Source organism: Siniperca chuatsi, linkage group LG2, assembly GCF_020085105.1.
Source record: "Siniperca chuatsi isolate FFG_IHB_CAS linkage group LG2, ASM2008510v1, whole genome shotgun sequence".
NCBI lineage: Eukaryota > Metazoa > Chordata > Actinopteri > Centrarchiformes > Sinipercidae > Siniperca > Siniperca chuatsi.
In genome coordinates, this window is record NC_058043.1 from 21,237,698 (window position 1) to 21,251,572 (window position 13,875).

The 13,875-nt window shown below is 43.9% G+C and overlaps 2 protein-coding genes across 12 annotated transcripts in view; one reads left to right on the forward strand and one right to left on the reverse strand.

Moving 5' to 3' along the window:
- The window catches only part of ppfia4 (PTPRF interacting protein alpha 4), a 55,297-nt gene extending 45,324 nt beyond the window's left edge, over window positions 1–9,973 (forward strand). For 5 of the 11 annotated variants that reach the window (XM_044179309.1, XM_044179361.1, XM_044179325.1 and 2 more), the window contains 17 exons: window positions 164–392; window positions 490–525; window positions 618–739; window positions 997–1,109; window positions 1,196–1,277; window positions 1,411–1,492; window positions 1,722–1,922; window positions 2,541–2,603; window positions 3,050–3,076; window positions 3,393–3,440; window positions 4,429–4,604; window positions 4,755–4,852; window positions 5,498–5,673; window positions 6,366–6,434; window positions 6,524–6,710; window positions 6,865–6,962; window positions 8,385–8,520. In XM_044179309.1, coding sequence (XP_044035244.1) covers window positions 164–392; window positions 490–525; window positions 618–739; window positions 997–1,109; window positions 1,196–1,277; window positions 1,411–1,492; window positions 1,722–1,922; window positions 2,541–2,603; window positions 3,050–3,076; window positions 3,393–3,440; window positions 4,429–4,604; window positions 4,755–4,852; window positions 5,498–5,673; window positions 6,366–6,434; window positions 6,524–6,710; window positions 6,865–6,923 — 1,768 coding nt within the window. In that variant the 3' untranslated portion in view covers window positions 6,924–6,962; window positions 8,385–8,520. Of the gene's footprint in view, window positions 1–163; window positions 393–489; window positions 526–617; window positions 740–996; window positions 1,110–1,195; window positions 1,278–1,410; window positions 1,493–1,721; window positions 1,923–2,540; window positions 2,604–3,049; window positions 3,077–3,392; window positions 3,441–4,428; window positions 4,605–4,754; window positions 4,853–5,497; window positions 5,674–6,365; window positions 6,435–6,523; window positions 6,711–6,864; window positions 6,963–8,384 lie in introns of all 11 variants that reach the window. The other 6 variants (XM_044179334.1, XM_044179390.1, XM_044179317.1 and 3 more) reach the window with 5 other exon arrangements.
- A 76-nt stretch (window positions 9,974–10,049) lies between these two features.
- Window positions 10,050–13,114, reverse strand: myog (myogenin). The gene is made up of 3 exons (XM_044179447.1): window positions 11,888–13,114; window positions 10,986–11,085; window positions 10,050–10,890 (listed from the first exon to the last, which is right to left on the reverse strand). The coding sequence occupies exons 1-3, from the start codon at window positions 12,614–12,616 to the stop codon at window positions 10,772–10,774; spliced, it is 948 nt and encodes a 315-aa protein (XP_044035382.1). The 5' UTR covers window positions 12,617–13,114; the 3' UTR covers window positions 10,050–10,771.
- Between the last annotated feature and the right edge of the window lie 761 nt (window positions 13,115–13,875).

The window sequence follows — 13,875 nt, forward strand, 5'->3', positions numbered from 1 at the left end:
TGATTTAATTTTGACTTTTTACTTTTTAACCTCATATAAGGACTTTTATTCTGGATTATAATGAATTGCATTCATTATCACAGAAATACAAGCTGTGCATTGTTAATTAATGGATTCAAAGATAGCTATGTATTTGTGCCTGTTTATGTGTGTGTGTGTGCAGGATGATCCAGGTGGAGAGGGAGTCAGCAGACCTCCGCTCGGACGAGATTGAGTCTCGCGTGAACAGCGGCAGCATGGACGGACTCAACGTGACGCTTCGACCCCGGGCCCTGCCCACTTCCGCAACTGCCCAGTCCCTGGCATCATCCTGCTCCCCGCCCACCAGTGGCCACTCCACACCCAAACACCACTCACGCAACGCCAGCCACCATCTAGGCATCATGACTCTGGTCAGAGAGCACACACACTCTATCTGTCATAGCACAAACAGCAGTATGTCCATTGTAAAAAGCTGTATCTGTAACTGTGTGTTGTTTTGTTTGATAGCCAAGCGACTTGAGGAAACACCGAAGGAAAGTAGCAGTAAGTTTGCAAACACCAACTAAAATTGTATGGCTTTTTTGTCCGACTCTGGCTTTCGTGACTGAGCTGTGTTGCTTTTGTGACTCCTCTAGTCTCCAGTCGAAGTGGACAAAGCTACTATCAAGTGTGAGACATCGCCGCCCTCGTCCCCCCGCAGTTTACGGCTGGAAACCAATTTCGCCCAGTTTACAGGCAGTCTAGAGGATGGCCGAGGGTAAACACACACACACACACACACACACACACAGGTAGCACGGTACGATAAATCAACATCAGTACGGACTCGCTGTCGGATTGTTTTAAAGGTCCACTTCAACAAGTTTTGAGAGAAGATTGTAGTGGCTGGAATGAGATCTTAATCGTGAATCTTTCTATTAGCTACACACACACAAAACCAATTGCTTACCTTGCTTATTCATAGTTGACAATAATATATCATACTATAGATTTTAGTGTTTTAACTGTTTGCAGCAAGCAGAAGAAAGGCATCAAGTCATCTATTGGTCGATTGTTTGGGAAGAAGGAGAAGGGTCGAATGGAGCAGACTGTAGGCAGGGATGGACAGCCTCTACCAGCCTTATCCGGTACACTGCAGACTACATACCATATCCCACACTGATGCAGACTGTGTAAGATTGTGATTTATTAACACTGCTTTGCTGTATTTCAGACTTTGAGATGGGCATCGGTGACACTATGACTCTGGGAAAACTGGGTACACAGGCTGAGAGGGACCGCAGGATGAAGAAAAAGTAAAAGCATCCTTTCTTTCTTTGACTTTGTGTGTTTTTTCTCTCATTCTTGTTAATGTATTCACTAAGCATTTTCCCCAATAATTCTCACTTCCTTCTGTCGTTCTTTGTCAATATTAAATTCCCTTGTTAGACACGAGCTTCTGGAAGATGCCAGGAAAAGAGGCCTGGCATTTGCCCAGTGGGACGGCCCTACTGTCGTCTCCTGGCTAGAGGTACTCCCCTAATCTACTTTTATATCTACCAACCACAAATGTTCACAAAACCTCCCTCTATCTCGATGTCTTTATGTCAGGCTGCTACTGCATCTAATACAAAATAGAATACAGTGATAACAAATACTAGACAGACCATTACAGGCTGATCTGCACTCCCTTCCCCTTCTATCTGACCTCTTATGGCGACAATGGTGGTGACGTTGAATATCTTGATAACTCTCACCAGCTGTGGGTGGGTATGCCAGCGTGGTATGTGGCAGCTTGTCGTGCCAATGTGAAGAGTGGAGCCATCATGTCAGCTCTGTCAGACACAGAGATCCAGCGGGAGATTGGCATCAGCAACCCTCTGCACCGACTCAAACTCCGCTTGGCCATCCAGGAGATGGTCTCCCTCACCAGTCCGTCTGCACCACTTACCTCCAGAACGGTAAAATAATACAACAAATACACCTCCATGATCACATATAACGCGGCTTTCTTCATGCATGTAAATGTGCATACACAAATAGCAAACAAATGAATGTGTCTACACAAAAATGTAATCCCAGATTGTGAATATGAACACATTACCCTACACAAAACACTCAAAACCTCCTTCACTATTGGCTTAACCTCTGCACCCTGGGGTGATGACTCCTCACTCTTTTTTACTTTTTTTGTGCTTCTGTTCAGACCACAGTAGAGGCTCGGTTTATGCCTTCGAGTGAGGTTGCATGGGGTTCTGTGGGAAAATGACATGAAAATAGTACCAGATATAGCTCCAAGCTACCTGCCTGAAATACACTCCCTCCCTTGGCATCACTCAACACAATGTTTGTCTGTGTGTGTGTGTGTGTGTGTGTGTGTGTGTGTGTGTGCATGCGTGCTTGTGTGTGTGTCTGTGTGGGTGTGTGTGGGTGGGTTGGGGTGGGGGTATGTGTGAAAATATACACGAGTGCATTCTTGGGTGTGTTTTTGTGTGTGTATGCGTGCTTTTGTGTGTGTGTGTGTGTGTGTGTGTGTGTGTGTGTCTATGTGTTCGGGTGTGTTTTCGTCCTCTGAGCAGTCCTCCGGAAATGTGTGGGTGACTCATGAAGAGATGGAGAACCTGGCTTCCTCCACTAAAGCGGTCAGTACCATCTGGGTGCTCCCCTCCCTTTTCCCCCCACCAAACACTCTCTCACACAAACACTGTCCCCACCACGACACACATATGTCATCTCCCGGAAGACCCCTTTAAATAACCACATCATCACACACTAACGCATTTTTGTGCTCATGCTGGTATTTGTATGTGGGTGTCAGATGTAACTGATACAACCTGTGGTCATGTGGTCTACGTCTCCATGATTATTGATATGAGTGTTGGAGATGTGTAATTACAGTTAACAGATAGGATTGAAGGTTAACTGCAGAGTAAAAACTCAGAAGAGATTTTTGTGTGTTTGTGTGTGTGTGTGTGTGTGTGTGTGTGTGTGTGTGTGTGTGTGTGTTTCTGAATGTGCAATATGTGTGCCTTTGGTTATCCCTTGTCTCTCTAACCTTGTATATTGTCTCTACCATGCTGCCACTCAGGAGAATGAGGAGGGCAGCTGGGCACAGGTGAGGTCACTGATCTGCGAACATCCGTCTGCACACACTCTCTCACACACTCTCTGCCCACGCTCTTCACTTACAACACATACACACACACATGTGTATTTGAATAAGAGAGGGCAGCCAATTCACCTTCAATAGTATGTTCTGTACACAGTAATTGGGTAAACTCAAATAAAACTAAAATTATCTGTATGGCTAGATAGAGATAGATAGATAGACACTAAGGGTGAGCTGAAAAAATGTCTTTTTGTAATTTGAGTGGACTGACCCTTTAATCAAGATAAATGATGATGATTTTGTTTGCATTTGTGTTACATAGTCATGGTCCATCCACACAGGTGTTTTCACTTCAGGACTTCCAGACTGTGTGAGTGTCTACAGATTGTGCTTGATTGACATGTTCGTACTATCCTGCTAGCTTTGTTGCATCTGTTGGGGTGGAATAACTAATGCCTTGTCATTTTAATAGGCCTTTTTCACAGCAGATATTTTGAACTCGACCCTGAAACCGAAGCAGCTAAATGGAATTCAGTCATCACTGATTTTATTATTTACACCTGTGTTTTTCCTACTGTGTGACATGGCTAAAAGTCTTCTGTGAAAAGGGCCTATTCGGACATGGAGATTGGTGGCCTCATGTAATTCCCAGCATAATTCTGCCCAACATCAATCTGAGCAGAGGTCTAATCAGAGAGAATGACTGAAAACATCTGTGTGGCTGTGCAAGGCCTTTAAAATTATGAGGTGCTCAAATTTTACTGTCCTGTACAGCACAGATTTATCTTAAAATACCGACAAAAAACCCCAGCAACATGTTTCAGCTTTTCAGATAGACAAATTAACAAAATGTGTTTTTTTACAGCACATATTTTGCCTTGTCTTAGAATGGAAAGCACAGGTGTATCTAATAACATGAATGATGGCTCAGTTCCATTTCAGTGTCCCAGTAAGTAATGACAATGAGCAAGCATGCACGATACCAGGGCCCTGGACCTGGCACATCTAAATAGAATGCAGCCATTTTTAATGTTATCAGTAACACCTGTGCTTTTGCTGATGCAACATGTCAAGATGTCTGCTGTGAAAAAGGCCTGTTGTACTTTTGGACCCGCACTTTTATTACTCAATGTATATGCAAGAAATTTGGGGATCATTTTATTAATTTAGTTATACAAAATGACCACTTGAATGAATTACCATTTGAGTAGCTTTTGGCACCAACGCACATTGTTTTTTCACATACAACAGTCCCACAACCATGTACACATGTACAGTATATAATCCTGAAACAGAGAGCAGCCTCTCTCTTTTTCTGTTGCACAAATTATTAACAGTATGTCGTCCTCTCCCTGTAGACTCTGGCGTATGGCGACATGAATCATGAGTGGATAGGGAACGAGTGGCTGCCCAGCCTCGGCCTGCCTCAGTACCGTTCATACTTCATGGAGTGTCTGGTGGATGCACGCATGCTGGACCACCTGACCAAGAAGGACCTGAGGAGCCACCTCAAGATGGTGGACAGCTTCCATAGGTCTGTTGCTAGGGTGTTTAGCTTAGCTGCTAACTGGATACATTAGCATTGGAGATGAGAAGGCTAATGATGCATATGTGTTTATGCTTTTCTGTGTGTGTGTGTGTGTGTGTGTGTGTGTGTGTTTCTATGTGTGTTTGTGTGTACCAGGGCTAGTCTGCAGTATGGGATTATGTGCTTGAAGAGACTCAATTATGACAGGAAAGACCTGGAGCGCCGGAGAGAGGACAGCCAACACGACATGAAAGGTACACTTTACACACACCCTGATACACACACACAGTGACAAAAAAGCAAGCACACACAGACATACACACACATGTTGAAACACTAGTTCACAAGCATGCACACATACACAATCTTATCAGGACAGACTACCACCTAGTGGTTTTGCCTAATATTGTCAATTTGGCCTGAGCATTGAAACAGCTGCACCTTAGACTGTCAAAAAGCCTGCAATCTTATGATCCAAAGCTCCACATACCAAGAGTAGTCCACACACACACACACTCACAGACACACTTAGATCCAGCCAGCCCTCTCGCCCTTTTGACCTTGAGTTCTGCACATGAACTTGACTCAGCTGTCATGTCAAATCACAATCCTGCCCTGTTTACACACACACACACACACACTCACACACATACATGCACACACACCGCCTGTTCCATCTTGGAAAACTGGCTGACAGCTGTGCTTTAAATGAACAAAGGGAGCGTGCCAGTGAGTTGACACTATGTGGATACACACATTATCTCTTTATCTCTCTCTCTTTCTTTCTCTTTCTAGCTCTCTTACTCGAAATCAAGTTGCTCTTATTTGCTGGTAATGATATGTGCTGACACTCTACATAACATTGTGCTACAGTACCATGAATCTCTCTTTTACTTTAGATGTGTTGGTGTGGACCAACGAGCAGGTGATCCACTGGGTCCTGTCCATTGGTTTGAGGGAGTATAGCGGCAACCTGTTGGAGAGCGGCGTCCATGGATCGCTCATCGCACTGGACGAGACCTTCGACTACAGCAGCCTAGCACTCATCCTGCAGATCCCTATGCAGAACACACAGGTGGTTATAGAGGAAAACACAACTGTTTACACTCAGCATGCAATGACTGAACTGATTTGAAAGGGAGAAAGGTATCAAGTGTTTTATGATCCGACTGGTCCATTTTGTGGGCAGTCTTAATGAATTATCTGTATAGAATATAACCCTAAATTTGTACCAATTAGTTTTGTTTTATTTTGAATCATAATATCCTACACATTCAACACTTTCTTTCCCAGTACTCTAAGCTCATGGGATGGCCTTTTGGCCTTTCTGCAACCAGTCCAACTTCCAACACTCACAGTTGTTGAGGTTTTTACGAGATTGGTTGATTTACTTTTTAGTGACACAGTGGTTTGTGTGCAGTCAGCATTTTCTTCTGCAGCTAGCTACATGGTGCCAACATCTCCTTTTGCTTCAGATTCTGTATCAGTTGTTCTCTGATCAAAAGCGCTCTGTTGTTTTCACTCAGAACTCACTTGAAAGAATTTCCTGGTCACAGGCTTCAGTACAGATTACTTGCCCACAGTTTCATATTCACAGGTGAACAAAAGACACGAAGGTTACTTCTATTTATCAGAGGAATTGTTTTTAATTTTACTGGTATTTCAAGAGCTTTCATTGACATTTTGCCATCAGCTCCTGTTAATGTCTGATCCTGGTTCACTTCACTGTGTCTCCTTCTCACAGAGGTTGTGTGTGCTGTTTTTCAGGCACGGCAGGTTCTGGAGAGGGAGTTCAACAACCTGTTAGCCTTGGGGACCGACCGCCGACTAGAGGAGGTGACCTCTCAAGCTGTTGCTTTCATCAAATACAATATTGTTGAAAAGGGGCCACTTGTCTGACCTCGCTTTTCTCCCTGTCCCTGTAGAGTGGGGATGACAAGTCTTTTCGACGCTCTCCATCGTGGCGCAAGAGGTTTCGGGCACGTGAGGGAGGGGCTGGGCTGGGCATGATGGCGGGCTCCATGGAAACGCTGCCTGCTGGCTTCCGCATGCCCTCCATGTCCATGCCGCCCTCTGTGAATTTAATGCCCAAGAAACAGCTCCAGCCTGAAGGTGTGCTACAATACTAACCAAACTCTTCTACCTCAGCCTATGTATTTTTCTGTGTATCTATGTGCTTCTTTCTGCTTGTCCTGACTGACTAACTGCATGCTGTGTCCTCTCTGTCCTGCTGTACCCAAACCCCTCTGTGCCACGTCCTCTCAAGCTCCTCCCCCGGCGCCCCCGAGACTCGATCCCTCGGCCGTGCGGACCTATTCATGCTAACTTCTCTCTGCTTACTAACAGGAGCGCTAATGCTAACAGGTAAGCTAACAAAACACTACCTGAAACTGCTGAACTTACAGGTCAGTGCGCTTTTAACCAGCATTGCCCAGCTGTGTGGCATGAAGCAGGAATGTGGCACTAACTTTACGGTACTAGGCTAATGTACTGATATGTGTATCTGGCTGATTTGAGCCTTTTAGTTAGTAAACAATGTGAAAAGTGTAGCTCGAAGTGACAAACTCACTGAGAATTATCACACAACTTTGCAGTTCCCCTTTGCTTTTTGAAGAGTTTAAGCCTTTTATGGATAATTGTTTCAGAATCTATCAAGCTGAAGCAAGCAAACATGACTCCAAATGAATGCTAATGTTGCTTTGTGTCTGCTAGAATAACAACTTCAATAGATGATAATGAGTCAATGTTGCATTTTAAGTGAAAAAATCTATTAATGCAACTTTAAAGGATAAGTCTGGCGATACTGTAGACCAGTATCAACAATAAATTGATCCAACTAACGAGTATTGCCCTGTGTATCCAAAGCTTAATATAGCTTATTCCTCTGTGCCATAGAGCTCCATTGTTGTCCAGAAACTATTAAAAACACATAAATGAGCCACACTGTTGCACTGGGTGACATGTTCCTTCATTATGATGAGCCTGGGCAATTTTTTAAATTTTATTGTCAATCCCATATAAATCATCCTGTTGCCGAAAATACTCACTAGAGCACACAATATAAATCCACAAGAGAAAATAGTCCCCAACAAATGCACTATTTACTCCAGTTTGAGTTATATTTGCTGAAAACACATTTTTCTGTCCTAGGAAATTATTTATTATAACTATATATTTGTGACCTGTTTTTATATCCTCAGTAGGAACCAATGGGCTTGGGACCGAGTAGGGAAGTTGATGGACTAACTTTTTTTTGGAATTTTCAGGGAAATTGTTGACAATTAGAAACATATAGAATAACACCAGCCATATCATTTAATAACTCATTTTGTTAGTTCTTATTACAAATTGCTTGGAATCATTAATTTACACAACAGAATTTTATACAGCGATAATGATATGATCATACGGTATACAGTTCTGCCGAAAGTCTACATACGATAATACTGAATTATTGCTCAGCCCTAGTTTTTGGTTCATTAATTCAGTTAACAGGTGCAGTGTAAGTTTTTAATGTAACATGGTGTTGTTTCAGATTGTCTTCCAACCTGCAAAAAAATAAAAATATATAAATAATAAATAAAAATAATATAGATTTTTGCTATGAGACTGATTTAATTTGAAGGTATTGATTTGGGGCATTTATGTGCTTTCACCAATTTCATGTCATGTCATTTAATAATAAGCTTGTATTGTACATGTCAAAGTCAAACCAAGTAGCAGACCCAAACTCAGTCTTTCTCTTACTTCTTTTCTCACTTTCCTCACCTTTTGTCTCTTTTCCAGTGCATTTTCATTACCTATACGGACACATGCTTGCGGCCTTTTGAGAGTGATATGCCAAATCTGGAGAGGGAGTCCTGGGTGCCACTGGGGGGAGAGGGGTCTTCACCCCTTTGCTGCCCAGCCTCACCTCCCACCTTTCATCTCTCACCTCTCCTTCGGATACGTGCAATACAGAGGCCAACTCTGACCTTTGAACTCTGAGAGTGCTCATTGGCTGCGCTCGCTGCTGTAAAGGAGACTCATCCCTGTCTCTCCCAGTTTACCCCAGTGCTCCCAGTAGCCTTGTTGTTGTGGTGTTGTGCTCCTGCTCCCCTGGTCTCAGCTGTGGGTTCTTGTCCTGGTTCTAGTCTCTCAACATGGCCAAGTCCAAACCAATCCTCCTGTGTCATCCCGTCCTACACAGAACACAGAAGTTGGTTAGTGTTAGTGTAAAAAAGATTTAAAGGGATGGTGGCAAGTCATTGATTTGGACTTGAGAATGATGAATACTTGTATAAATGGCAGATCCCACTGCACATTGCCCCTCTACCGGTTATGCAAGGTATTACTCATTTATCGTCTCTGTACATAAAATGGATGACTTATGTTTTTTATAGAAATATATATATATATATATATATATATATATATATATATATATATATAGGAAATATATATGGAAAATAATATAATATCATTGCTGTATGAAACCCAATGCCCTGTATTCGATAGTGACTGTTCTCTCTTTCTCTTTCTTTCTCTTTCTCTCCGTGTCGGACCTTTGTGTGTCTTTTGCCGTATGCTGTAAGTGTGTGAATCGTTAGTGGGAGGGTCTCACTAAGAAGGGGGTGTGTTTCTACAAGGACTCTTCACAGGTTCATGGGTCCAATTTCAGACTTCTCTCTTTGCCTCTTCTCCTGCTCTTTCCTTTTCCCTCCTCCTCCTCTTTTGACACTATGTAGCTGTTACCTCTCCTCTTCGCCTCTCTCGCCTTCAGTATGACACTATGTAGCCTAGAATAGAGAGAATCCTTTAATATGAAGAGTGAGTGAGTGTGTGTCTGTGTGTGTGTGTGTGTGAGTCAGCAAGAGACTTGTAGAGAAGCTGTGTATGAAAGGCCGACCCCAGCCGTGTGACCATGACTTTTCTCTGTGGGTGGGTAGTGTGAACACTGTAGCTCCTCTCTGTTGATTCCTTACTTTTTCTCAAATCAAACTGTAAACTGCTGCTCAACATCAGCCAATGATATACACGTAAAACTGCTCAAAGTGACAGACTCGTCTAATCTTGCTCCGTCACCTCCCATTTAGTTGCCATGGAGACGTGCCAGTGAGCAGTCAGTACTCTTGGCTGACCAACTCCTCATCCAATGAGAACACAGCATATGAACCAGTGAAGTGCTGGATGGGTGTACAATCTTTTTATTTTATTTTACAGTTTTTCCAAGGTGTCTAAAAGATGTAATGTGCTATGTGGCAGCTATGAGTACTGTGTCTTTATTCCAGGTGTGAAACAATGCTGACAAATCAAGATTTTATTATTTGGCTATTTAAAAAAGTGAACTGTATTTATGACACTATATAGACATAAGTAAAGCTGTTTTTTAAAGATTTGGATGTTGTGTTCCTTTTGAGGTTATCACTGCCAAAGTATTTCATTGGTAGTTAAGGACAAGGACAAACAATGTATTGAAAATGGTCTTTATTGCAAGAATTGGACAGAAAATATCACTTTTCAGAACATCTACAAATACACAACAATCTTAGTTATAAAAGTCAAAATAAGTTAGCAAAAAATAAAAAATAAAATGGCAAAACCACTCTGTAGAAAAAGGGAACGTATTTACATCACTAGAATTCATAACCAGTTTAAATTAAGCAGATCTTGGTCAAAACTGCTATGGTACTTATTGGCCCCACAAATAAACTCATGTTTTTTTAAGCATAAAAACACACACAAAAAGAATGAAAAATCAGGGAAACGAGGAAAACTTAAATTAAGTAAGGAGAAAACCAGGCTGTATCATTCCTCTGTGGCTCTATCAGACTGGAGGCAAGCCTAACAGAGATACACTCTAGTAACTAAGTGTTGGGTTCATGCAGCAAAGTCCTTGAATCTCTAAGCTCCTGTGGCTCTGACAGACAGGTCTGGACCGTGGGAAAAGGCAGGGAATAAAGGAATAAGGGCTCATTGTGAACAGGAGGAATTCAGTTTGGCTAGCAGACCCACAGATCAGCAGAGTTACAAGTCAAATAAATCACTACTTTTAAATTTCAGCATAAGACACTGAGATCAGTAGAGCTGAAAAAATTGGAATTCAGCACCGGTTGTCAGCCTGCATTGCCAATTGTCATTTTCCTTTTTGTCTGAGGCTCTCTGTGCAACCATGGGTCGGCTGTGTGGAGGGTCTATTTGGGAATGTCCACAGGAAAGGCCACAGCTCCGCCTGCTGCAGAGATGCCGTCCACGATGGAGGTCAGGGCACGCATGTTCCCCTGCTCTGGAGAGTCAGCGGCACTCAGGAGATCTGCAAAAAGACCCAGTCACACGTTCAGTATCTGAGCGAGGGTGCACTGATCTGTTTGTGCTGTCTAATGAGACGTGTGTGTGAACTGTACTCACCCTCGCTGCTGTAGCTCTGTGTGCACTGCTCTGGAGTGCTGCTCCACTCTGGGCTACTGCAGCAGGTGCTGCCAGAACTGGGCTCGCTTGATGACGACACCTGTTACCATGGAGATGCACACACAGAAGTTGCTGTCAGTCACTCTGTGTTATGACACGGCACACCCCACCCCATGCAGAAACACAGTACCCACTACACTGCAGTGTAATACCACACACACACACATACACACACACACACACACACACACACACACCACCACCAATGCATCCTGTGACCCCTCAGAGGCAAATGTACATGATGAACAGTATCTCAACAAGAGAAACGACTTTTCCATCAGAAAATATAAATAGATCTTGTAGTTGTAGTTGGATTGTGGCCATTGCCTAAGTCTGATTTTTCTGATTTTGGCACCCATCTTGTCAGTTTGTTATTGTCTCTTTGAACCTTCCAATAGGCGAAAGCTTTCTATTTTCTGACACATTACAACTGAAAACTGGATTATGATCTTAAAAACCTCTTTCAATAATTGCAAGACAATGACAGGAAATGGATCTGTTCATTCTATTCCTAAATACATAGACTGATACACCAGCCTACCTCCCCAATTGAAACCTCAAAACTTAGCCATAGTGATCAATTCTGAAGCAGGCTTTAGGGTGTATCAGTTCATCAAAGTCACACATTGTCAAGAACATTTATTCTTTGACTTATTTTTCCAAATCTAGTGTCTCTCTTTCTCTACTTCACATTTCATCTTTGTCTTAACATCCTCTGCCTCTTTCCAACTAGTGCATTACGTCTTTTCCCTGTCTGTTCTTTATGTTTGCCTTTTGGCTCTGTTCTTAGTGTTAAATATGTGACCTTCTGCTTCTAATCATACCTCCTCCGTCATACTCACTCTGGGCTGGGCTGCGCTGGGTCGGTAGTGCAGTCCCTGCTGTCCCGTCTCAGTGTCCTGCTGGTTGAGGGAGGACACCAGGGCCTGCAGCCTTTCAATATACTGGATTGCACTCCGCAAGATCTCCACCTTGGGCAGCCTCTGGTTTGGGTTCATCAGGGTGCTCCTCTTCAGAGCATCAAAGGCCTCGTTCACCTTCTTCAGACGCCTCTTCTCCCTCATTGTGGCCGCTCTCCGACGGTCCATGGTAACCGTCTTCCTTTTGCACAGCTTACAGGCCCAGGGTAGGCACTGGCCCGGGCAGTGGGGCTCGGAGTGAGGTGACAGGCTGGACGGAGAGGCTTTGTCCTCTGTTCCTGTCACCCCGACTCCAACACCCCCAGACAGACTCCCACACAAGCCCATCATGGAGTTCCTATCCTGGTAGGCGCCTTGGTCGTACGCCCCAGGCAGGCGAGAGGGGAAGTAGCTGTCACCTCCCTCATAGAAGCGCTGGTCAGGGAAGAAGTAAGGGTTGGTCTCGAAAAGCTCCATACTGGACAACGCTGTGGTCTGAAAGGGGACAAAGATTCCTGCTTCCCCTGGAACTGCTCTACTGTATGTGGTCTTCGGTCCTGCGCCTGGAGCGTGTGTGTCGGAGTGTAGGTGTGTGTGGCTGTCTTGCCTGGGTTTGTGATGAGTAGAAGACGTGTGGAGAACAACTGGTGTGGAGCAACTGTAGGCTGGCATTTAAACCCCTCTGCCTGCTGCAGGATCACAGGGTTAAATTTAGCACGAGCCCCCAGAAACCTGACACGACGTTTAGCTGTTGCTGCACATCTACACTTCACATCTCTGTTTGGGCCCTGCTCTCTAGGGCTTTAAGGCCCGTTTGTGTGTGTGTGCGTGTGCGTGTGTGTGTGTGTGTGTGTGTGTGCCCTTGTGTGGGTCTGTGCACTTGTGTGTGTCTTAAGAGGCCAGGATATGATCAAGTTGCCGTGGAAATGGGAGCGATAACCTCGGATCAAAGATGTCCGTCTTAATGAGCTAATCCCAGACTCGCGTCTCCCTCCATGACACCATGCATGAAGTTCCCTGCCATGGGGGTGGAGGAGGGGACGGGCAGTAGGGACAGTCTGGAGGCAGCTGTCACTTCTACTAGTAGCCAATGATATGCAATGAGAAGAAGTTGTTTGACTCCTAGTTCTAGAGTGGAAGGAAATGAGGCCAAAGATTGTTGTTTACTCAAAACTAGGTCACTGATAAATACTTTTTGTGGCTGAAGCTTCAGAATGATCAACTAGGTCGATACTAAATATGTAAAAGCTTAGGTGACTCATGAGATCGTGCCATTGCTGGGTCTTAGTTTTATGTAACCACATTCATATCTACTGACTTTCCCTCTAAGATGATTGCACAGTGTGATGCAAGTAACCTCTGAGCTACGCTAGACTCAGTCAGGCCTGTGCAGGAATGGACAGAGTATAGTACAGTAAGTAGAGAACCAAGTTGACACTGGCTCCCGTTACTCTAAGAAATCAAGGCACAATAATCAGACAACCTCGCAGAGGTATGGCCTTCGTTGTCCTGACCTCCTCCAGCCAGTCATAGTGTTAGCCTAACCACCAGGTGTTAATCCTTCCAGGACATGTTTCACTTCATAGCTCACCAGCTAATTCGGACTGGCTTCCGCTAACATGGACAAACAGCCAAAACACACATTTCTGTCAGCAGAGAAGTGGCCTGGAATGACATAGTGCAAGATGTGTTACATCCCTGTGTATCACTACCATAGGTTTATCACAGTAATACACATACCTAGCAGGAAATGTTTGAGCAATCCCCCTGCTTGAGACATGGGGATTGCTCTGTTTTGTGGCCAAACTACATAATATGTTCAGGGGTATAGCTAGTGGTGTCTGCCAATGACACATCAAGTCGACCCTGGGACATGTGGCACTATGTTATCCTTTCTCGTTCCCTGAATGTTTTTACTTTCATCTTTCTAA